We start from the raw sequence: 24,120 nt of genomic DNA, 5'->3' as shown, positions 1-24,120 counted from the left end.
ACATTAAGATAAAAACATAACAATTATATAAAATTCCAATCTTCGCAAACAAATTATTACATTATCACATAACAATAATAAATAATTAAAAATATATTCAGTATAACATGTTAAATAGGATTTGAGGCGAAGCTTCTCACACAACAAAAATATATATATACTTTTTTTGGTAACACCAATTATAATAATATTAATCATACCAATATTTCTCGGAAACCACATAATATCTTCATTATTGAAAACAAAATTTCTATCGCCATAGTGTTTCAAACTTCGTTTGATATTTTGTTTTAATACTGATTAATTAAAAAAAATATTTTTTAATAATATTTTTTTTATCTAAAATGAACACTAAATATATTCAACAATTAACAATTAGATAACTACAAAAAATCAATATTGAGCACATGTGTTTATATAAGTTCACTGTTTTAATAAGCACTAGGACATTCTGGTGGATTTAAATTACCAAAAACATTTAATTCATATAAGCTGGCGAATACTATGAATATAAGGTACCATAACATAAGTATTACACCTAATCTTCGGTCTAACTTCCAACCATTTAAATGTGTTGCCACAACCAAAAATACTACTGTTGATAATAACGATAGTGTTGAATAAGTTAAACCTGTTTAAAGAAAAAAATGTGTGTTAAAATTTTTTTTTGGATAACATTAAAATAGTTTATTTCGATCTCATTAATTCAGATTATAGCATAGATGGAATCGTTAAGTCTTTTGAGTTAGACAAGAACATATACATTTGGATTAAAAAAGAAATTTTCTGAAAAACTACCGGCTTAAAACTTAACCTTATCCTGAATTTTAGGAAATATACATACCATCAAGCAGTCAAGCAGAAAAAATTAGCCGTATGCATATCTTAAGAAAGTTATATAATAAACGTAGCCGGGGAGCTGATGCCGTAAGTTTCATGAAGTGTTTGATGCATCATTAAATTTTTAGATATAGTAGGTATCTACTTTTTTTTTAAAATAAATAATGGAGGTGTTTTACCTCCGTTTTTATGGCATACGCCTTACCACAGAGACCACCCACATCATTATTTGTTAATCTTTATTTTATTCTATTACAAACATATTTACAATTAAATTTCTGATGTGGGTGGAGTCGGTTACTTCGTTCTTATCCAAGCGACGACAATGTGATCAATTCTGCACTCCCATTAATTATAAATTGTTCACACTGTCGCTGCCTGGATTCGAACCCGCAACCTAAGTCTAAATAGTCCAAGGTTCTGAGACTAACGCCTTAGACCGCTCGGCCATTCAGACTCTTTATTTACTTAATACCTGAGCATTAATTTATTTGCCTAACCCATCGGGGGGCATCAGGTACTGCGCATAATAGAAAGGTGTAAAAAATAAGACCCGAAAAAAGTGTGTGAATCATTGGGAAACAAACATTAATCGAAAGTTTAGGTTATTTTAAAACTAAAAATAAATAAGGTAGAGACTTTTAAGAGGGCTAAAATTTAACCACAGCTTCATATAGTTTTACATGAAGCATAAATCATATTGAAATGTATGTTAAGTTTGACCGAATAAGATTCAGTTTGACAAAAAGATCTGTGCAGTTTAAACTTTGAGAGGTTGAGGTCATCCATGGGCAAAAAGAAAGAAAAAAGAGCCAAATATGGAAAAAGCATACCCTGGTTAGTCTAATACAAAAAATGGAAAGAAGAAAGTTTCCAAAACAGATTACGATGGAATCGTTAGATTTTCAACGTCCTCTAGACTTCTAAAATATATGGGTCTCTTCATCATCACTCCTTGAAAGTTCTGATATATCGAAAATCATAATTCTATAAAATGTATATCGAACACAGCGGCACAGTAAAGTGGGCATTCATTACAATGCTGACGTATATCTATTAAGCAAATGAAGTCTGTTTATAAAAAAAGTCTGTATATAAAACTACTGATATAAGATACCTTTAGTCTCGTGAATGAATTTACATTTTATAGGCTTATAAATAAAAAGAAAATGTTAAAGCAGGAAAGCAGCAAAGTGATGAAGATGAAGTAGCATATAAAATTGAGGATATTTATTCCAATAGAATGATAGAATGTAACCTATCATGCCATCGAAAAATTGTTAAAAAGGCACTGAGAAGATTAATCATGCTGAGATAATTAATTATTAAACATCTAAAAACAATCTCCAATAAATGGTCCGAGTATTCAGACGCAACATCAAGCGAGTGTTCACACGTATACGTTCTAGAAAGCGGTGATGGAAATTACCAATAGTTTTGTCGCAAAAGTGCTGGATGTTCTATACTATTTAAAAAAAAGGATTTAGATGAGTGAACTTTCATTGTAATAAAAATTCAAGTCTTACCTTTACTTATCACATTGACATGTGAACCAGGTTTAATTATAGCTGTCTGTATAAACCATGGTAGTCCAAGACAAATTAAAATATCAAAAACATTTGATCCCACTGCATTTGATACTGCCATATCACCATATCCTTCTTTTATTACTGCTATACTTGATAATGCATCAGGAACTGATACTCCTGCGGCAATGAACGTTAAACCCATAACTGTGTCTGGAATTCCTAATGTGCTACCTATAAATATAATACAGATTAATTATTTTTGGGATAACAATTAAATATAAGTTTTTAAAACTTACCAATGATTGTGATCATCCAAACCATAAAATATGAATAAAATGATATCCAAATCATAGATATAAAAAATGTAAACGGATACCAATTTTTATATTTTTCTGTTTTGCAATTTGGCATCGTTGCCATACACATATAATGTATGGGATATACTATACCCCATGAAGCTTGAGTGAAAAAACTCATATCTAAAACATCAAACATTGCCAATAGATTACACTGCCCAACAATCAAAACATTTAGGACTCAAAAATAGCACAGCCTCATGTATAAAAAATCATCATAAAAAGTACTGCTTAGCTCTAGTTTTAGAGATAGAGCTGTGATGAACAGAGAGAGATAGAAAGAAACAATGTTTGCGGAATACTGCTGGTTTAAGTGTAGAGATGCTCCAGAGGTTACTTACAAGAGGAAAGCCAAAAGACAGCGATCTCATGGGACACGAATTAATTTTTTTATAGTTTCAACCACCCGGTAGAGGGCTTTTCAACAATGTAGAAATGTCATTCAAAAAGAACAATCATACTTTAAATGTTGTTAGCATATGTATCATTATTATTAAGCATTTTCTTTAAAAGGAAAAATTTACCTATTGTATATCAATAAAATTTCAGATAATAAAAACATTTTTTTTTCTCATATTCGATTTTGTTAGCTCAAATAAATGAAAATTTTCTTAAATAAAATTGTTAAGAATTGACTCTTGAAGCGAGGAAACATTCAATTTTATTTTATTATTTTGCTGGGCAGTTTTGGTTACTTTCGCTCTGACTTCGTTATATTTTGTGAAGAGCAGTGTTAATAGCATTCCCCTAAAAGACTGTTAAAAAAGAATATTAAATATGTTAAAAGTTCGGTTTTATCGGCTTTCCTCCTTCCTTTTAGATTGCTTGTCCCTTTTTTCTAAAGTCTACACACACTGCCAGTGGAATATTTACATATGGCAAAATTGAGCAACAGAATTGTAAGTAAGTAATTGTAAGATTGTATTAATAACTTCATATTAGTTTTTTTTTCAAAGAAACTAATTTTGTCAGCCATGATATAAAGCCTTTATTATTACTTGTGTTTTTGCTCTCCTGCCATAGCGTTACTTCCTGTGGATGTAACTCATTTTACAGACTTGAATCTTCTGGGTTTGATATCGGCCTTCGTTAACCTTACTTTTTTATAATTAATATTTTACGGCAAATATGAGGGAAAGAAATGATGACATTAATGATAACACTAAAGTAACCCACTATTCATTGTTTAAAGGAGATTTACGAAATTAAATCACAAAAATTCGATAATAGCTATTTATAATTTTCTATTGATTGTTTTGCAGTTTTATTTAATTTAGAATGTATTTAAATTTTTAAGTAAAAGAAAATTTCGAACCTTCTGGTCGAATAAGTGGTGACACATGATCTTCTGGAATATATTCTTTTGGTTTATAATATGCAGGTCCCACAGTTCCAGGACCTGGTTGAGCAGTAACTTGTTTTTGTTGTTCAGGGTCAGGCACTGGTTCTGGTATTGGTTGCGCTATAGGAATCGGAGTTGGTTCAACTGGATAGCCTTGATCGGCTTGATCCCATACTGCATTTGGATCAAACATAGGATCGATTGCGTAATTTGCAGCTGGTACTACTTTTCTTGTTTCTTCATCTTGTGTATAACTTGGTATCTTTCGTGTTTCTTCATCCAAATTTTTATAACTGACTAAACCAGTTTCTTCAGGAGCCGGCTTTTTACAAGGTACCCAGGACCACGTTTGTGACCATTTTTCTAATTGTGGATTAAAATGAAGTACTATACAGTATACCACATACATGAATAGCATGAATAAGGATTCACCCCTAAAATAAGATTTTATAATAAAAAAATTTCGGAAGCGGTCATAGCTTTGGAGCTGGCTGGCTATCGTTTTGTTAAAGTTAGATTAAGTATGAGTTTTAACCAAATCATTATCGTTGAGTGTAGACTAATTCTGAACTTCGTCACGTCAAATAGTGAATGTAATTTGACCAAATAGCCGACTTGTAAAAAAATGTATTAAAAAAATTACATTCTTCATTTGGAAGCGCTACTTAAGAGCGGAACTTTCAACATTATCAGGGCTTTTTCCGGATCATATCCAAATAATTTTTTCCACCCAAAGTTCGTCAAAACTTTTTTAATTATAAAAAAAGAAAAAAATGAAAAGAAATGTTTCAAACAAAAGTTTTACAAGATTGGTCCTACGGACCCAGGACCCAATTAACCAATGTTGCTTATTTACGAACACAAAGTCATTATTTTATGTCCTGAGCTCGCTATAAAAATTTCAACTTGATATCTCCTTTCGATTTTGAGTTATCGTGATTGAGTTATCTTTTCTTATCATCATTATTTCTAAACGTTACAAACTAGGCCCAAAATTAGTATATACCTTGATATATTATGTATTTCATACATACAGGCTATAAAAAAATGACAATACTAACAAAAAATATAAGTGTCGAAAAATTCCGCAATAAAGAGTAAGTACACATTTATTGCTGATGTTTCGAAATTGAATTGCATTCTCTGTTATAGTCTACGGTGGGATTTAAATCTTAAATTATTTTAGTTCAAGTCAACCAACTTCAAGACTATATAATTGTTTCGATATTAATACTACTAACCATGTAATTTTCTCATTAAAAATTGTAATTAACATTACTAGAATTGAAATAGCATAAAAGAAACAGTCTCGAACTAATGGCCACCAATTTAAGTAACAGACGGTGCCTGAACAAAGGGCACATACTGATATGACAAACATAATATTAAAAATTGCCGAACCAATAACTCCAGATACTCCTAAAAATTAATGAAAGTGTTAATTCTACTTAAGCTTCGAAGATAAACTTAAAAGTGTTGTAACCTATGTCATCTTTTGCAAAGAATACACCAATGACTACAGTTGCTAATTCTGGAGCGGATGATCCAGCTGCCATGAATGTTGCACCAGCAACGTCTGGCGCTAATTTTAATTCTTCACATATTCGATCTAATGACGCTACAAAATATTCATCACAAACAATTGCTAATCCAATAAAAGTGTAGATAGCCACAATGAAATGTAAGATAAGTCCACCATGTTTTCGTGCATTTGGACCCATCAACGGTCTGGGAAACTAAAAAAGAATTTTTCGATAAACCAATACAAATTTATGGAAATTTTTAATTATACTTGTTCAATTGCTGGTGGTGAACAATTTTCTCGACGTGGTCGTAAAGTTGGGACAAAAGTTGTTGTCATATACGTGGGTGTTGTACTTTGCACATTTTCTGGAGTTGTCGATGCACTATTAGATGTGGTTTTTTCTTCAGGACTTACTGTATCACCTTCTTTTATTGACTTTTCAGTTGATTTAAATGTAAATGGCGTTGTACCGGATTCACTAATTTTTTCACTTGTTGCATGAATTGGTTCGTGTGTTGACACTGATAAAGTGTTGGAAAGTTCCTCTTTAATAGATTCTTTTGTGTCTGAGTATACATTAATAACAGAATATACGAGTACAAATATTGACACAAAATATATTTTGTGCCGACGTGTTCTTTTCATTTTTCTGGAACAAAAAAAAATTTATTTATTAGTTTTTATACCTAAATATAGGCTACATAAAGCTTTGAAAAGTTATTTGTTTTTAAAGGTTTATTATTTTTTAACTATTTTCTGTGGATGAATTCAAATTATACGTATCAGTGATGGGCAAAATCAGTCTTGTTTTGTTCTTGTAAGACTTGTAAGATCAAGGTAACTTCCATGGATCATTAGTCTTTCAAGTTGTTTGTCCTACAATGCCACTGTCTACAGCTCCTAAGTCGGTAGGCTGCTGTCAAGGCTTCCACTTCAATCATTAGGTGAATCGGCGGAATGCCTAGAAGTGAACCCAGAGCAGCGGTAGATGTTGTTCGCATAGCTCCAGTGACACTAAGGTATAGAACCCTGAGCAGGTGGTCCAATTTTTTTCTGGCTACGGCCAGATAGGTTCTTGTCCACCATACTGTACTGCCAAATATGAGCATTGGCTTTACGATCATTGTAAATAACCAGTGCACCATGTGAGGTTGGAGTCCCAAAAAAGACTAGCAAAAGTTATCTTGAAGATAACTATTTGCCTTGGTTAGTTTCCAATCCAAATGATCACCTCAGTTCAGTTTTTCGCCCAGGATGACTCCTAAATGCTTGAGCAACTTTTCGTCTCCTTGTACACAACCTGTTTTTTCGGGTTTGGCACAGAGTTATTTGTCAATGCACCAACGCTCCACGTAAGAAAGCGCTTGTTGCATCAAGTCATTGATAGTGCCCTCGCCTCTGCCTTTGGGAAGTATGGATATGCCATCAGCGTAGCCTTGAGCAAAAATCCCTAATCCCTTGAGACCGGTTAGTAAGCTGTTCACGACGAGGTACCCACCATCATTATAAGTTCTGTATAAATACGTTATTAAGTCTACTCGTAATGAGAGGTTGATTATGAGCACTATATAATTATAAAATTCGTTCTCACCTAAACGGACTCACCATTATTGATATAAATATGTAATATTCGAGCCAAAGTTATGTCTTATACAGGTATTTATTTATACCTATATTTCTGAAATATGATCTCTGGGAATCTTTTCATTTCAAATCTAAAAGCATCAATGTACTTGTGGACAAAACAATGCGACACTTTGCTGCATCAGATATATTTGCAGCAAAGTAATACATATTAAATAATGTGTATTTTTCATCTTCTTTTTTTATCTGTATATGTACAGGGTGTGTCATTTTAATTTATAATGGCTAAGAGCTCGTTTTGTAGTTAAACAAACAAAAAATTACTTAAACAAAATTTGCAGAGTTGGATGGCGAACATCTTGTTCTGACATCAGTTTCAATCTAGTTCTTCGTGTTTCTTTAGATTCGGATTTATAGCCAATTTAGATTATAAACGGTAAGAGATAAAATAACACTTTAAATTAAAAAGTTTATCCTCATAAAAAAACTAGCAATTTTTGTTTAAAACATTTTTTCGAAAAACGTCATTATTGTATTTAATCGAAATCCGCCCAAGTCATAGACACAGGCGAATATCCTCTATTGCCCTCGAAAACTTTTGGCTAAAGAATTTTTTCTTAATTATCGTGTTTTCTTTCGATTAAATGCAATAATCACATATTTTAAAGTCGCGTTTCCTTCGAAAGCTGACGATTTCCGAAAAAGAGCCCCCACTTAAGAAATATTTATAAAAAAAAAAGTTTTATTAAAATCCGTTAAGTAAATTTTAAGTTAATTCCTTTAAAAACATATATGTAAAGAATTGGGTATATAATATGTGTGAATGATGTTTCTACGAAGTTCAAATTAACTGAATTAGAGTAGGCTTACTTGTATAATTCTAGGTTGATGAATACAAAATTTCAATAAAATCAAAGTCAAAGCGCTAACCAAACTTTTGCGTTTTTAATATTGGTATACGTCGTATAGTAATAAGTTTGGTATCAAATAGATAACATAATATATCGTTAAAAGAAATAAGTTCACTGAATTTTTGAACTTTATTATAATTTACTAATTTAATTCGCATCATTAAAAGTTTATGAAATCAAAATATAAAGTTATCTTTTATATTCTGCAATTAAAAATAATCGCATTATTTTTTAAATGTACTAATTTACATGTTATTAGAAATGGTTTTTTATAAAAACCCCTCCTTTCAATTTTGAGGTTTTGCTTTTCATGGTAGATACTTATCTACGTAGTTTTCAAAAATACAAAAAAATATTAGTTCGCCTTAAGGCGTAAAAGTTTCCAGTGCTTTTCTCTGAAACTGTAACAGATTAAGAGATAGAATAAAGTAAAAATTGACTTCAAACCTAGAGTCCGTCCAGGGCGCCTTTAATTTCATTATCCTTAATTATATCTCCTTTTTATTATTTGATCGAGTTGGTATGCAATTAGGCACAAATAATAACTTGAACCTACCTATCAATCGGGAATCTTCTATGTCTTATAGTTTCGCACAGAAAATTGTTCATTGATGTAGATTTTTCAGAAATCATGAAAGATAAGAAAATGTTTATACATACAAGACCAAGACTTATTTAGGAAAGACCAAGATTCATAACAAAACTTTTACCAAACTTAATAAATATAAAAAATAATTACTGAACATCATTTCGATGTGCTTTTTTATTATACCTGAGTAAATTTTTCTTTTGCAGTAAAACCAGAGAAATATAAACAGAGAAAAAGAAAAACTAATCTACTAACTTTCGGTATAACACAGTTTCGATGACAGACTTTGATTATATGTTCTCATCATTTTATATAAATAATATGTATTTAGGTAATTGATTAATTTTGTAATGATTACCAAAAGTAAGACTCCAAAAATTCTGTAATAATACAATAAGACTCAATTGAAACTTAACAGTTCTAAACATGGTAGATGTAACATCAAAAACGAGATTCTAAAACTATAACTCATAATGCAAGACCAATACCAAGATTAAATCGCCAAGATCAAGATAACTATGGTTTTGGTCTCTGATGACGTCATAAAGTTAAAAAATTCGATTTTTTGATCCTATCTTATTGGAATTTTTTTTGAAACCCACTAATTTTGTGTCATTCTTTCCAGATGCGATGTCAATTTTTTGCTAGCTATCACTTATGTACTTAATTCCGGGACCATGACTCCACATTCTTGAGACCAATTAGAGTTAGGTTAATTTTGATCACAAATTTGAAAAGTATGACCCAAATTTAGTAGGATTACATACTTAGTTTATCAAAATTGGATAAAATTTGGATGTGATAAAGCATAATTAAATTTTTTTGATTCTGATGACGTCATGAAGTTAAAAAATTTGTTTTTTTTGATAACAACGGCAAATTTGATCCTATCTTATTGAAATTTTTTTTGAAACCCACTAATTTTGTGTCATTCTTTTAAGCTGCGATGTCAATTTTTCGCTAGCTATCACTTATGTACTTAATTCCGGGACCGGGACTCCACATTCTTGATACCAGTTAGAGTTAGGTTAATTTTGATCACAAATTTGAAAAGTATGACCCAAATTTAGTAGGATTACATACTTAGTTTATCAAAATTGGATAAAATTTGGATGTGATAAAGCATAATTAAATTTTTTTATTCTGATGACGTCATAAAGTTAAAAAATTTGTTTTTTTTGATAACACAGGCAAATTTCATCCTATCTTATTGAAATTTTTTTTGAAACCCACTAATTTTGGGTCATTATTTTCAGCTGTGTTGTCAATTTTTCGCTAGCTATCGCTTATGTACTTAATTCCGGAACCAGGATTCACATTCTTGAAATCAATTAGAGCTAGGTTAATTTTGATTACAAATTTAAAAAGTATGAACAAATGTTGATTACAAATGTAGTAGGATAACATACTTGGTTTATCAAAATTGGATAAAATTTGGATGTGATAGAGCCCCCCCCCCCCCCGAAAAAAATTTCTAGATCCGCGCCTGGATTGATTTTTTTTTCATACATTTTAAAAAATCCGTCATTTGAACTTAAAACTAGTTTCGATTTTTAAATAAAAGTATTTCGTTTTGTGGTGATATTTCGATTGCTTACCGTTTTATAGAAATTAACTGAACCTCCTCCTTAATTACGTTCCTGAACTATTAACGGTGAAGTATCAATGTTTGTTTAGTATCTACTACTGGAATCTGTATTATGTGACATGTAGTACAGCAACCGGGGGCGGTTCGCTCCTTATTTGATATATGTTTTTCGCTAGAGGCGTATTTCTTAGTATTTTCTACGCTGATTCCGAATTGGAATGTTACTCTTCCAAAAGTCGCAGCATCAATTATTTATAACAGTTTTTTTTATAAGAACTTTTTTTTTTTGCACATTTTTTGCTACGGTAATTTTGTATCAAAATATTTTGAATATTTCAAATATCTCTGTCAGGTACCAAGCTATGGCGTATCACTTACTCCCACTACTCCCGCTTTTTGGTTAATATTGTCCTCTTCTAATAGAGCTATCGGGTTATATTAATACTTATTTCATTGAAAAAACCTTAAAAAATCATTATCAAACGCCTCTGAACTAAAATAATTCATTATAGCGAAGAAAAAAAAATGTTTTGATTTAATGAATTTTGATTATTTATTTATAACCGGCTAGTAGCCGAGCTTGTTTAGGCGTATAAACTTGCTTGACTACTGGCTGGGAGTTTGCGGGTTCAAATCCAGACAGCGGCAATGTGAGCAAAAAAAAAAAAGAACGAAGTAACTGATTCCACCCACATCATAAAATTACATGTATATTCGGATGTAGTTTAAGGTATAAATAAAGATAAAAAATAATGATGTGAGTAGCCTCTATTATAGAAGTGGTCTGAGAAACGGACCTTTATTTATATGCTCTATTTAAAGCTGTTAATTATTCTTATTTGCAATTTTTTTTAATCAAAATTTCTCGATATGTATGAAATAATGTAAGTTATAGCCAATTTAATTAAGTGTAACAATGCTTGTCTAATTCCATATCGCTGGATAATTAAATGACGAATCTGAATCATCGTGGCATTAGAGGGTACAAATCATGTACCTTGACCTTTATTTTATTATTTTGCAATAACTTTGGATCTAATACTAAGACACGACTACGCAGAAAAAGCTAATTAAAATAAGCAGCGAATCGTCCTTGGCCGCTGTACTAATCGGGAGTACATGCTTCTGCTATGAAAAGCGTTTCTTTGTACTGTATAACCGTGTAGGTATACAATATACATTATACATCCTAGAAGAGCACATACCGGCATATTCATCGGGAAAAATTTCGTAATCGATATTTTTGTTTTGTTTGAAAAATGTCCCTTAATAAGTATCAAGAGTTTTCCAGAGGTTTAGAGTATGCGTTATAGTTTATTATATCTAGCAACTACAACATATAAATTCTAGCACACAAAAAATTGAAAAGTTTATCTAGTCCCAGTTTTGTATATAAAAAAAATATATTTTTGAAATTACGAGTATGTGAGAATCTAAAAGTTTATTAAAATGAAACAGCAATTAATGCTAATTTGAACATTAAAAATTTTTTTTTAAATTTCGTTTTTAATCATATTTTCTCTTTGCAGACCTATGCACTGTATCGAAGGGACGGGGAGAGGGGAATGCGTTATAAATATTCAACCTCTAATGGGTATATCTGATAACAATGCTGTATATATTTGTTTCCAGCTACTTTTGGGTAACTCCAGCGATTTCATTTAATTCAAATAAGCATAATTCAGTATGCAAGGCTTTATTTATAGATTGATCAAATTTATAAAAACGGGGGTTGATTTATGCACTTCAAGAGAGATTCCCGTGGGAAAACCCTTTTTTCGACATTTTTAAGACTGGTCTTGGAAAATCTAGCTTCAATGAAAATGCCTTTTGGAGGTTTTAACGTCCCTACTGTACTTGCCCCTTTTATATGTCGAAATATCCTATTTTGCCATGGTTTTTAAGGCTTTGTGCATCTCCACAGTTTCTCCAAATTATGTTAGAGGTTAGAAAATTTGTATGTACCAACTTAAACGTAGACTAATTTTAGTGATTATACTACGTACCTACAAATTGATAGTGAATGTGTTAAGTTTGCAATATCGGTCATTTGTGGATAGAAATTTTGTAATCTCCGTGTAGATACGACTTTTTGTTCAAAAATAAAAAATTGAACAAAATTTATAGTGCCTATTCGTATCGTGCATGAGTTTTCTTGGTAACGTTTTCCATGGTAACGATATCCTACTTTATTTATATAATTGTATGGATGGGTATATAATTTTATGGTTTGTATTGAAAATTTAATAACATCTTCTATCAAATTTAAATAACTAATTATGTTAATTTACATTTAAAAAATATTATTTATGCAATTTTGTCTCTTACTTTCACAATTTATAATGCAACAAGTTTAATAATTAATTGTTATTTTTAATAATTTTAATTTGGCATTTGCTTTACAATTTACATATAAAAAATTGAAAATTAGTCATAATAACACCTTTTACGCCAAAATTATCCACTGGAAGCGCTGCCGTCGATTTGTTTGTCCCTATCATGACTACGGACCCAACGAATATCAAATGCATAATTTATAAATAAAAATATATAAAACAGTAAAACAATTTTATTGAATAAGTAATATAAATTTTCCAAATTAAAAATAGAGTTTGTAGGGTTCTGTTCAGGTTGAAATAAATGCCAAGGGGCTAGATTGAACTTTTCATAGACTAAAATCTGCATATAGAGGTATTGTGACTACAGACACCAACTTTTTTTAACTCGAAGAACAAAAGAGGTCAAGGTTCATACAGTGTTGTATAAGGATTACTTACTAAAAGCTTTTCGTTCCATTCACCAAGGTTATGTATATGAAGAAAACTTATACAATTATTTATATTTGTTCATTTTTCCCATTAGTTTTTCTTTTTCTATTTGATATGCTATATATAGGTATTTTTACTTCTTTTCATTCATAAAACAGTATACGTTTTTACTGAAAAATGAACGCTTTTTTTATTCTACTAACAAAGAATGCACGTTCAATTAACTAATTACTTGAAAATCTTCATATTATTGTTCAAGTTGAATTTACAGAATATATCAAGAAAAATTACTAAGTTTATATTTCTCCCTTATAAAATTCTTATTATTATTATATGCTTTTTATTAAAAACGGATTTTTGCCTTTTCATGTTTTAATAGTAATGAAATATTTACATACGAGGCAGAAAGGGGGGCTCGGTATGTCGGCATTACCAAAACGCATTTCCTTAACATTAATTCAATTCTAAACCCAATTTTAAACTCTCTAACCCAATTTGTGGAACAAATTTATCAGCTTTTCGAAAAAAAATTACAAAACTTTTTGTCTTTGTTATAAAGAATTAAAATATCTTGTAGTGTTAGGTCAAACACATAGTATAACTTTTTTAAGTTAAGCACATATTGTTAGTTACCCTGCCGAAAACAGCATAGTCTTAAGTTAAATACGTATATACGTACAGCCTCAGATTAAGTTGCTTAAGAAGGGTGGCTCGCCAATAATAATGATAGTTACCTTACCTTAAGAGAGTAATTATTAATTAAAAACAAGTGAAAACAAACAATTGACTGAGTTAATTGTTAAAATACCATGCATAGACAGTGTTGATTAATCTATCACATTATACACACATAATTGATATCCCCATATAATACATACTATACAATTTACGCTAAATTTGCGCCCTCACGAGTAAACAGTGATGTTCACGAAAAAATGTTTCAAAAAAAAGCTGATTGAAAAACTGCTGATTGAATGTTTAAATAATTTTCAGCAACCTACTCAACATTTTATTTAATACATATTAACCAGTTTTGTATTGATTACGTGCAGAACCGAATTTAGCGCCACGATTGGAAAATTTTGTAGGTTCTATATATCCTTGTTATTCCTCTTTTTAATATAGACTAGTGATGGGTCGAATGTTGTATTTTGTACATTGGAGAATGCGAATGTTAACTTTCAAATGAAGCGCTCGCAAATTGTTATATACCGCCATTTTTGAGTTTATTCAACTTCACTCTTTTAGGAGATGAATTTCAAAAAATCACTTCTTGAATGACACCTACAGTATAAAATTAATATCTATATAATAATATTATTCTGCAAATCTATTCAGATAAAAAAATATACTACTAGTTATACCATGTATATATGAAATATACATAGTAGATTAAGTTTAATCCTAAGTTTGTAACGCTTAAAAATATTGATGCTACGAAAAAAATTTTGATATAGGTGTTCATAGAATCATCTAATTAGTCCATTTCCGGTTGTCCGTCCGTCCGTCTGTCAGCATGATAACTCAAAAACGAATAAAGATATCAAGCTGAAATTTTTACAGCGTACTCAGGATGTAAAAAGTGAGGTCGGGTCCATAAATGAGCAACATAGGTAAATTGGATCCTGACCTTGTAAACCGTTAGAGATAGAACAAAAGTTTAAATGTAAAAAATGTTCCTTATCAAAATATAAACAACTTTTGTTTCAAACATTTTTTTGTGAACATCATTGTTTACCCGTGAGGGCGCAAATTAGGCGTAAATTGTACTGGGTGTTAAAAACCACCCGTCCAGGCTGATTATTCTGAATAGTTTTTAAAAAAAATTGAAACGAAAAAACAGGTATCAAATATTTTTTGAAACTCTATCTAACCATACCAAAAACACCCTCCACCCTCAACCCCTGTTAGGGGTAGGGGGTGTAACTTGAAAAAATCAAATAGAAACCCCTATTTTTTTCTGCAGATTTGGATTCTTCAGAAGAAAAGACAAACATTTTGTCTAAGAAATTTTACCCGATTTTCGGTAGATCACGCTACAATCGACAAAAATCGTTCTTTTAGATTTGGCATTAGAATTGCAGTTCAAGTGAAGGCGAGAAAAGTTTTTTGAGTCGAGAATAGTTATTTTCAATTTTGTTTTTGTTTTTTTGAAGAAAAGACTATTCTGTTTTGTTTTTCATATTTTATTATGATTTAGAAAAATTATTTTTGTAAAAATGTTTTTTTTTATTTTGGAAAGTCTGAAAAAAAATTAAATCTAAAATGATTCATATCTAATTCTTTCTAAGAGCTTTATTTAGTATCCTCCCAATTGTCTAGTGGTTTACCTCAATTACCGCAATTCGACATTTTCGCTTCTCTTTTATTTTCGTTGAATTTCTAACTTTTGTGTTGCTTTTGTTTTGTTTTTGTTTTGGTTCTGTGTGTTTGTGTTTTTATTTTTTTTTACTTTTTCGTTTTGATTTTTGTCATTGAACGGCGCAATTCTTATGCCAAATCTAAAAGAACGATTTTTGTCGATTATAGCGCGATCTACCGAAAATCGGGAAAAATTTCTTAGACAAAATGTTTGTCTTTTCTTCTGAAGAATCCAAATCTGCAGAAAAAAATAGGGGTTTCCATTTGATTTTTTCAAGTTACACCCCCTACCCCTAACAGGGGTTGAGGGTGGAGGGTGTTTTTGGTATGGTTAGATAGAGTTTCAAAAAATATTTGATACGTGTTTTTTCGTTTCAATTTTTTTTTAAAACTATTCAGAATAATCAGCCTGGACGGGTGGTTTGGAACACCCAGTATAGTATGTATTATATAAATTGTATATGTAGTGCAATGTGATAGAGTAATCAACACTATTTATGCATGGTATTTCAATAATTAACTCAATCAATTGTTTGTTTTCACTTGTTTTCAAATGAAATCGGTTCAATGTTTCTTTTTGAGACACATGTATGTACATTTTGATACACATAGTGATCCATTATAATTGACTCTGCTGAATATTTCGTCAGCAAAGCATAACAATAAAAGCTGTTCTATTTGAAGGAGGCACCTTACAGTCATTAAAATAAGTAGTTTTTTTAAGTATAAAAAATATTTTATTATGATTTTTGGAATCAATTGCAGTTTTTATTCGTATTAATGAATAACTGAATAAATATAATTATAAATTAAAATAGTGTGTGTCTGACTCTATTTGATAATACCACCTGTACTTGTATGTAAATCAGTGTTCTTTCAGTTTATTATTATTTTTACAAACAAAGAAAAAAATTAATTAATTAACTATAGTCAACGAATCGGAAATAGTCAAGAAACCCACAGTTTTCATGCCGGTTTTGGGTTTCTCATATATCTTAATGAAGGGATCAAAATTCAAAAGTCTCTCTCCAAAGTTCACAGGTAGAAAGTTTTAAGAGCACACCCTAAGGAGATTTGGGGACAGGAATTCAAACATTGTTAATAATCCATGACTTCGGAAAAATAGAGGTTTCTGGCGTAATGTTCGCTTGAGGATATACGATACTAGGAAAGTTTAATAATATTTTTAAAAGCATATATTCTACATTCAACCAAACGTCATACAATGTGCATATTGAAAATAAAATTTCCACTCGTAAGTTTTATAGTAAAATTATATGGGATATTTTTTATAGTTATTTAAAAATAGAAATAAAGTCTTATGGTTTAAGGCCAATTTACATACGGAAGAATAACCCAACCAGGAATTCCAGAAGTTGTAGCTATGGAAGTGATGTAAAAAATCTGATGTTTGTAGAATTAAACATCAAAAAGCCAAAACTTCGAAAGTTAGGCATATTTCACGTTTTCATTCCCTCGTAAGGTGTGATCGAATCATCATCAGGAAAGAGATTGGCAACTTTAAGTATTGAATGTAGCTAACAATTTAGACCAGTGAATCTGCGTTTTCATTATTTAGACAGACCTCCTGTCATGCAAAGATAGAGCGGGACCCGTAAATAATTCTATCAGTCCACATTTTTTTAGTAATCAGGAATCTACTCTCCGCTTTTTTGCCCCTTACTAAAAACTGATCCGCATCCTTTCCTTTTTATTTATAATCAACAAGTAAATCATCACTATTTTTTTTACCTTTTAACCTTCGTTCATCCACCACCCGCTCCTTTTGTCAGCGCCCTTACCTAATTTTTTCACGCTGGATTTGCACGACTCTCAATTACGCGATGCCTATATGCTTGTAGAATTATTTATTTTCGCCATAAAATCGACCCCAAGGGGTCAAGAGAGACCACTGAGTCGGGAATTACTGAACTAGACCTCGGGAATGAGAGAGCTTTTAAATGTAATAATTATGTTAGTATCATTTTTAATACTAACGTATTATACAATTATTATTAACAAAATACTTTGACTTCTGTGTCTGGTACCTGTTCTGGTTCTCCATTTTATACTGTGTCCACAGGATTGGCACAAGACGTACTTTGATTATATTTTTAAGGCCCATTAGAGTTTTTAGTATATGAAATGTATGTGTGTGTGTGAATAAGAATTAATAAAATAAACACGTAATTATAACTTCAGAAATTTCCGTTTTATTTTCTGCAGGAAATAGATAAAAGATTTGTGGTTTTATATTTGAGAAGAAAATAATTAATTAATATAAAAGTGCAAATATAAACAAATTATGATAAAACACTCAGCAACAAAAAACGAATTAAAAAGGGCATATTTACATGACTCATGAAATTTTCTTGTCCTTTGGTCTCCATCAGGAATTATTTTAAAGATAAAGAAGGGAAATGAAATGCGCTACTGCTATATTATCTTTAATCGGAAATGTTGTCAAGGCAAGACGTAAGGTAAAGTTTTTCTGCAAAAACAGAATTGTGATAAATTTTCTTCATATGAAAGCTTTTTTGAAGCTCAATCACCAATTAATTTTTGTACAATTAACACTATTATTTCTTCCATAAGGTACTGTGTTAAAAATCACAATTTTAAAATGAAATAATTCGAAATTTTGCCATGCAAGAGATCCCAAAGTTTCCCAAAGAGACCCCTGTGTTTATTGTGATCAAGGGACTTTAAACTATCATTTACCGCAAAAAAGGACATTCACCGTACTTACTTAAACGGTCGGACTACCTTAAAATTATTTCGAAGGGAAAAAATACACAATGAAATTATCATTGAATAACAATCCCCACTCTACATAAAATCAATCAGAATTATGAATGGTAAATAGAACAGTAATTATTACCTATATATATTTAAAAATAAATAATTAAAAATATATAGGGAAGAAACCATAAAATATACTAAAATAAATAATACTCTAAAACTAAATCAAATAAAAATGATTTATTTGAACTTTTAATGTCAATTGCTGCGTAAAAATTTGTGTATAGGTACTTAATAAAAGTAATAGAGATTTTATTTTTCTTTAAATTTTTTTAATCCCGCTTACTAGTAAATTTTAAGGTATAAAGGAAATTTAAACCCCCAGGATAGATAAATTTTTATTAGTTTAGTTCTAAATTGTCTTAAACCAGCAATGTATAATTCAAACTTAGTAAACTTAAAACACAAGACAATTGTACAAAAACTTACAAGGACTGTTATAAGGGATTGAGTATAAATTAATGGATCATTCAACGTTATAGGTAGTCATTTTACTTCTCAAATGGGAGAAACTTTTTATACCATGTATATGAAATATACAAAGGTATACTAAGTTTAGTCCCAAGTTTGTAACGCTTTAAAATACTGATGCTATGAACAAAATTTTGGTATACGTGGTATAAAATCACCTAATTAGTCCATTTCCGGTTGTCTGTCTGTCATCACGATTACTCAAAAACAAAAAGAGATACCTAGCTGAAATTTTTATACCGTGCTGAGGACGTAAAAAGTGAGGTAAAGTTCGTAAATGAGCAACATAGGTCAATTGGGTCTTGTAAACCGTTAGAGATAGAACAAAAGTTCAAACGTAAAAAATGTTCCTTATAAATAAATAAACAACTTTTGTTTGAAACATTTTTTAGTAAACGTCACTATTTACCCGTGAGAGCGCAAATTGTATAATATTATATGGGTATATCAGTTAGTTATATGTATATGGGTGACATGTACGTATGTGTTATGTGGCAGAGTAATCAACACTGTCTATACATGGTATTTCAACAATTAACTCAGTCAATTGTTTGTTTTCACTTGTTGCTCTTAGTTTTAATCGAATTGAGTAACTCTATTGTCCCAACAATGCTGCCTCAATCATGAATACCATTCTAATGGGGTATGCCACCCCCAATAAAGTAATGGGGGGAAGGGGTAAAACCTTCAAAGATTCTGAAAATAGTATTTTGATTTTAAAAATATGATATCTCGAAGATTTTATGGGTCACTAATTACCAATTTTATGCTTCAAAGCCTCAAAATACGAACTTAAGTGTTTTAGTCTCACATAATTACCCAAAACTAGGTAATTTGAGGAGCTTTTAACAACTTGCATTTTACCTTCCAAACCCATACAAATATTATCCTAAAGTAGGATAATTTACGATTATTTAACAAATTACATTGTAGATATATATATGGTAGTCCAAGTTTAAACAGCAGGGCATCAAATGGTAGACCTAGTTATTAATAAGAATTTCTCAATACACTTGTAACCAGGAAACGATACATATTTCGAAGGTTTAATTTGTAATCAGTGACTCATAAAATATATAAGATTAATATTTATCGCCATGGTATAATATTTATACTTTTGATAGAAGTATAAGCCAGGCCCGGATTTAGAAATTTGCAGCTCCTAGGCAGTTGCGAAAATTTCTGCTCCTCCCCTCAAAACTGTAAATTTTTAAAAGTTAGAAAATAGGCAATTGAAAATACGACAAAATATCGCGGGTGCGTTTAGAAAAAAGTTCGCGGCTCTGTAAAAATTGATATTTTATTGTTCAAAAATACCTAGCCTAGTTAACGTCTGAAGTCAAACGTTGTTTACTTGTTATGTAGTCTCACTTTTTTTACAATTGCACGACACTTAACGCGTTTATTTGAACCTTTTTTTTTCATTTAATGCATAGTTTTCATGTTTAAGCGGTTGAGAACAACGATATCTCATTTGACATTGATAGAGGAGAAAGCCCATCTGCGTTATAAACAACCTCAAACAACACATTCCATCTGGATTTATTAAAACTCTGGCAGGTATTAATCAGAAATTCTAGGAGTTTTGCAGCGTTAGCTAGACTATATCCGGGTTAGTTTAGAGAGACCAACCTAAAAATTCGAGTCAATTAAATTGTACGGCTAGCCTCGAAAACACACTTTGAAATTCCTAAAGTTGGCCTCTATAAAATAACCCGGGTATAGATAGAATATAAGATAAGGACGAGTAACGACCAGTTTCACACAATTTTTATCAATTCAGACAATAGTAAATGTCCTATTCTAAGAATTAGTCAAACGATTGAGTTCATTAATTACATAAATAAATCGTGTCAAACAATTTTTTAGTTTTTAAACGCTCCTAACACGCAAATGATGTTTATCGGATTTTTAAACCATAACATTTACTTAAATACCTATTAGTCGAATGTAGAACAACACTATCATGTAGAAAACTAAACAATTTTCTAGAATAATTATCCCGGTTTCAGTAGGCTCTCAATAGCCCCATATTACTTTCTTTTTTTTTTTTAAACTGAAAACTGAGGTTTTTAATGTATTTTTAAATGTTTATCCACAAGATCGACTTCATTATATAAAAGAAAATTTATTCTAAATAATAAACAATAAGTAAATTTCCAAATAATATATGAAAAAACAGATTTCAACAATAAACATGGTATTTATTAACTCATGGCAAAATCATTTTCACCTGAGCCCGATTTATGAATCAGATTTAAGAAAAATTTTAAAAACGTTCATGATACCTACTGTCGACGGTAAATTAAGTAAATAAATTAATCTTTATACATGGTATTTCAACAGTAAAATCAGTCAATTGTTTGTTTTCACTTGTTATACCATGTATATGAAATATACCAAGGTATACTAAGTTTAGTCCCAAGTTTGTACGCTTAAAAATATTGATATAATGAACAAAATTTTGGTATTGGTGTTCATAAAATCACCTAATTAGTCCATTTTCGTTTGTCTGTCTGTCTGTCAAAAAGAGATACCAAGCTGAAATTTTTATAGCGTGTTGAGGGCGTAAAAATTGAGGTCGAGTTCGTAAATGAACAACATAGGTCAATTGAGTCTTGTAAACCGTTAGAGATAGAACAGTAGTTTAAATGTAAAAAAATGTTATTTATAAAAAAATAAACAACTTTTGTTGTAACCATTTTTTCGTAAACATCACTATTGACCTGTGAGAGCGCATATTATGTGCAAATTGTAGTATTATATGGGTATATCAGTTAAATGTGTGTGACATGCATGTATGTGTAATGTGACAGAGTAATCTACACTGTGTATACATGGTATTTCAACCATTAACTCAGTCAATTGTTTGTTTTTATTTGTTTTTATTTAGCGTCAGTTTTAAGGTTAAAAGTTTAAAAACAGTCCGAGCTTTTAGATCAACTTATTTGCAGACTGTTTGATTTGGGTTATGGGTCCCTACAAAATTATCAAATGGCAGGCTTCTATTCTAGATAAATGCGGCTTTAGAAGACTGACTTGACAATCTTATAATTAATTTCCTATCCAAACAATAAATTAGAAATTTTAAGTTATGTTTCAGACATCTAGTCTAATAATAAGACGCTAGTTTAAAGGAGGGGGGGGATGGTGGATCTCAAATGCTAGAGGTTATAGATGCGATTTACCACTCATACTTTTCTTCATTTATAACGTAGCAAATATGTAATGCTATAAAATTTAATTTGGATACTATAAAATTTAGATTATCGACACATATCACCAAATTAAATTAAATTTTAATATCTTAACGATTTAAGTTAAATCTTTATATATCGGATGTCCCATTTTAAATAGTCCAGGTGTAAACCTAACCTTGAAAGGTGATTTAAATTAGAAAATTGTAGGAAAATTATTAATTTGAAAAAAAAAATTTTTGTAGGAAATATTTTTTCCTTAACCTTATGATTTCGACGGAAATCTAATGCAAAGAAAGATAAAGGTTCTTTTAAAGATAAACTAAGTGTGTACGTATTTTAAAAAAGTTGTATGTTATTTTATAAAGAATAACTTTCTAATTTAGATTTTCTTCTATTATCAGCTAGGAGCATGATTTGTTTTTTAAGCAAGTCTAGGTGAAATTTAAAGCCATTGTGAGATACGCCCATCCCCTTGACCCATATTTAAAAGTGTAAATACCATAGTGTGCGAGTAAAGAGCTCTTAAATATTTTCTTTGACACAAACTGAGCTCATAATACAAATTTGGGTAGGTGTTTTAATTAGTGAATCCAAATTCTGAATCAGGCTGGGGGTTTGCGGTTATTTCGCTGCTGCGCAGTCTATGACTTTTGCGAAAAAAACAATTCCAAAAATATGTTTTAGGCAACTTCAAATTTGTTTAATATGGAATTTTAGCATCTATTTAAGCTAGAAATGATAAAGCTAGAATTTTTTTTTGGAAAATTATACTACGGCTTATTAGCAACATATTTGACCCATTAACCGAATGCCGGACATTTACGGCATTAAAGCTGGCACAATTTTAAACTTTCAATTTTTTTTCTAAAAATGTCGTGCAGTACTAAAAATATGATGTTTTATCCAAATAAATTACTTTTGTCTAAAAGCTAATAGCTAGTCAGTCCTTTAAAACATAATAAATGCTATAGTATGTTTAACAGACACAATATTTATATAAAAATTATGGGTTGAGCTAATTATTTGGACATTTTTACTTTTTATGAAAAAGAAAACGTCATGGGCATTTCACTGAAGAAGGGCTGTTTTCTAAGTGGCTATCGTCTAACCAAAAAGCGTATATTTTTTTTGCACCTCGCTTTATTATACTACTCTTTATCACTGAAGTCATGGCAAAATTCGCTTTCGATATGCTGACACCATTTCAAACTGTACTAAATATTTTTCCACACGAAACAATAAAAAATACCATAAATATCTTAATAATATTAATAACACCCCTATAATAATAATCGTAATAATGTTATTGTGGTTATCTATATCGATAACGAATATAGGTACAACAAAAACAGCATTTCTTAACAAGCAGTTATTATAATACCATTTATACCAATATACAACAGAAAAGCGAATAATAATAATAATTTTATTTGATCCGGTAACAAATAATAATACAAGAATACAACACTCAATGCCATTGATGGTACTCAACGTCAATTGAAGAAGCGCGTCGTTATATGAAAAGAGGAACTACAAGGAATACAGGAATATAATAGACATTCTGATTCTATTGTATATAATACGGCATTACATGTCCTCATTATCTATCAAAAATTCAATAAAAATGTCATAATTTTTTATTCATAATTATTTGCATTTATATAACAATAAGAAAACTTGTATTTTTTTTAAATGACGTCAAAGAAGTATCGACTTAATTATGACGTCATAATAACATTATACAATATGCATTTATTATTTTAATAAAATTAGTAAATTAAATTAAATTAAATTAGTATTTAAAAATTTTCTCTTTAATTAGAACTGTTTTTAATTTACTGTTTTATCAAACAATTAAATAAATCTAACATCCATTCAGATATTTCTTTTAATTATTTCAAAGCATACTTCCTCTTTTTTATATAATAATACTGTTTATAAATAATACTGAGGAAGTAAATCATATAAACACTTAAAAATCATTAACAATATTATAGATTACATAATTGATAAAAAAAGTTTATTTTTGTAAGTTTGTAAATTTGTTTAAACTAATTTCGAATTTAAAAAAGAAAAAAAATTTGGGAAAACCGGCTAAATATAAAAAAAAGTATAATGGCCACTTACCCGTAAATACAATTGTTATCTTCAAATTGGTGATCAAACAATTTATTTGTTAATTTCAAAATTTATTCACACACCAATAATTTTAAAATTTCGTGTAAACAATTATTAAATATAAATTTTTATATTC

General features: G+C 30.2%; 1 protein-coding gene across 1 annotated transcript; it reads right to left on the bottom strand.

Moving 5' to 3' along the window:
• Positions 1–412: 412 nt before the first annotated feature.
• LOC123305138 (probable sodium/potassium/calcium exchanger CG1090) lies at positions 413–24,120 on the bottom strand. The gene is made up of 8 exons (XM_044886765.1): positions 23,994–24,120; positions 5,860–6,241; positions 5,551–5,803; positions 5,309–5,486; positions 4,041–4,501; positions 2,666–2,848; positions 2,367–2,600; positions 413–631 (listed from the first exon to the last, which is right to left on the bottom strand). The coding sequence occupies exons 2-8, from the start codon at positions 6,235–6,237 to the stop codon at positions 432–434; spliced, it is 1,887 nt and encodes a 628-aa protein (XP_044742700.1). The 5' UTR covers positions 6,238–6,241; positions 23,994–24,120; the 3' UTR covers positions 413–431.

The sequence above is a fragment of the Chrysoperla carnea genome, chromosome 1, assembly GCF_905475395.1.
Source record: "Chrysoperla carnea chromosome 1, inChrCarn1.1, whole genome shotgun sequence".
NCBI lineage: Eukaryota > Metazoa > Arthropoda > Insecta > Neuroptera > Chrysopidae > Chrysoperla > Chrysoperla carnea.
Note: the sequence above shows the minus strand (reverse complement) of the source record. Positions and strands in the feature narration are given on the sequence as shown.

Excerpts from the sequence above, each read along its gene's own strand:
- LOC123305138 (XM_044886765.1), bottom strand. The coding sequence starts at position 6,237 with ATGAAAAGAACACGTCGGCACAAAATATATTTTGTGTCAATATTTGTA. Across the intron at positions 4,502-5,308 it reads TTTAATGAGAAAATTACATG|GGGTGAATCCTTATTCATGC; the intron begins GTTAGTAGTATT and ends ATCTTATTTTAG. Across the intron at positions 632-2,366 it reads TGTCAATGTGATAAGTAAAG|GTTTAACTTATTCAACACTA; the intron begins GTAAGACTTGAA and ends TTCTTTAAACAG.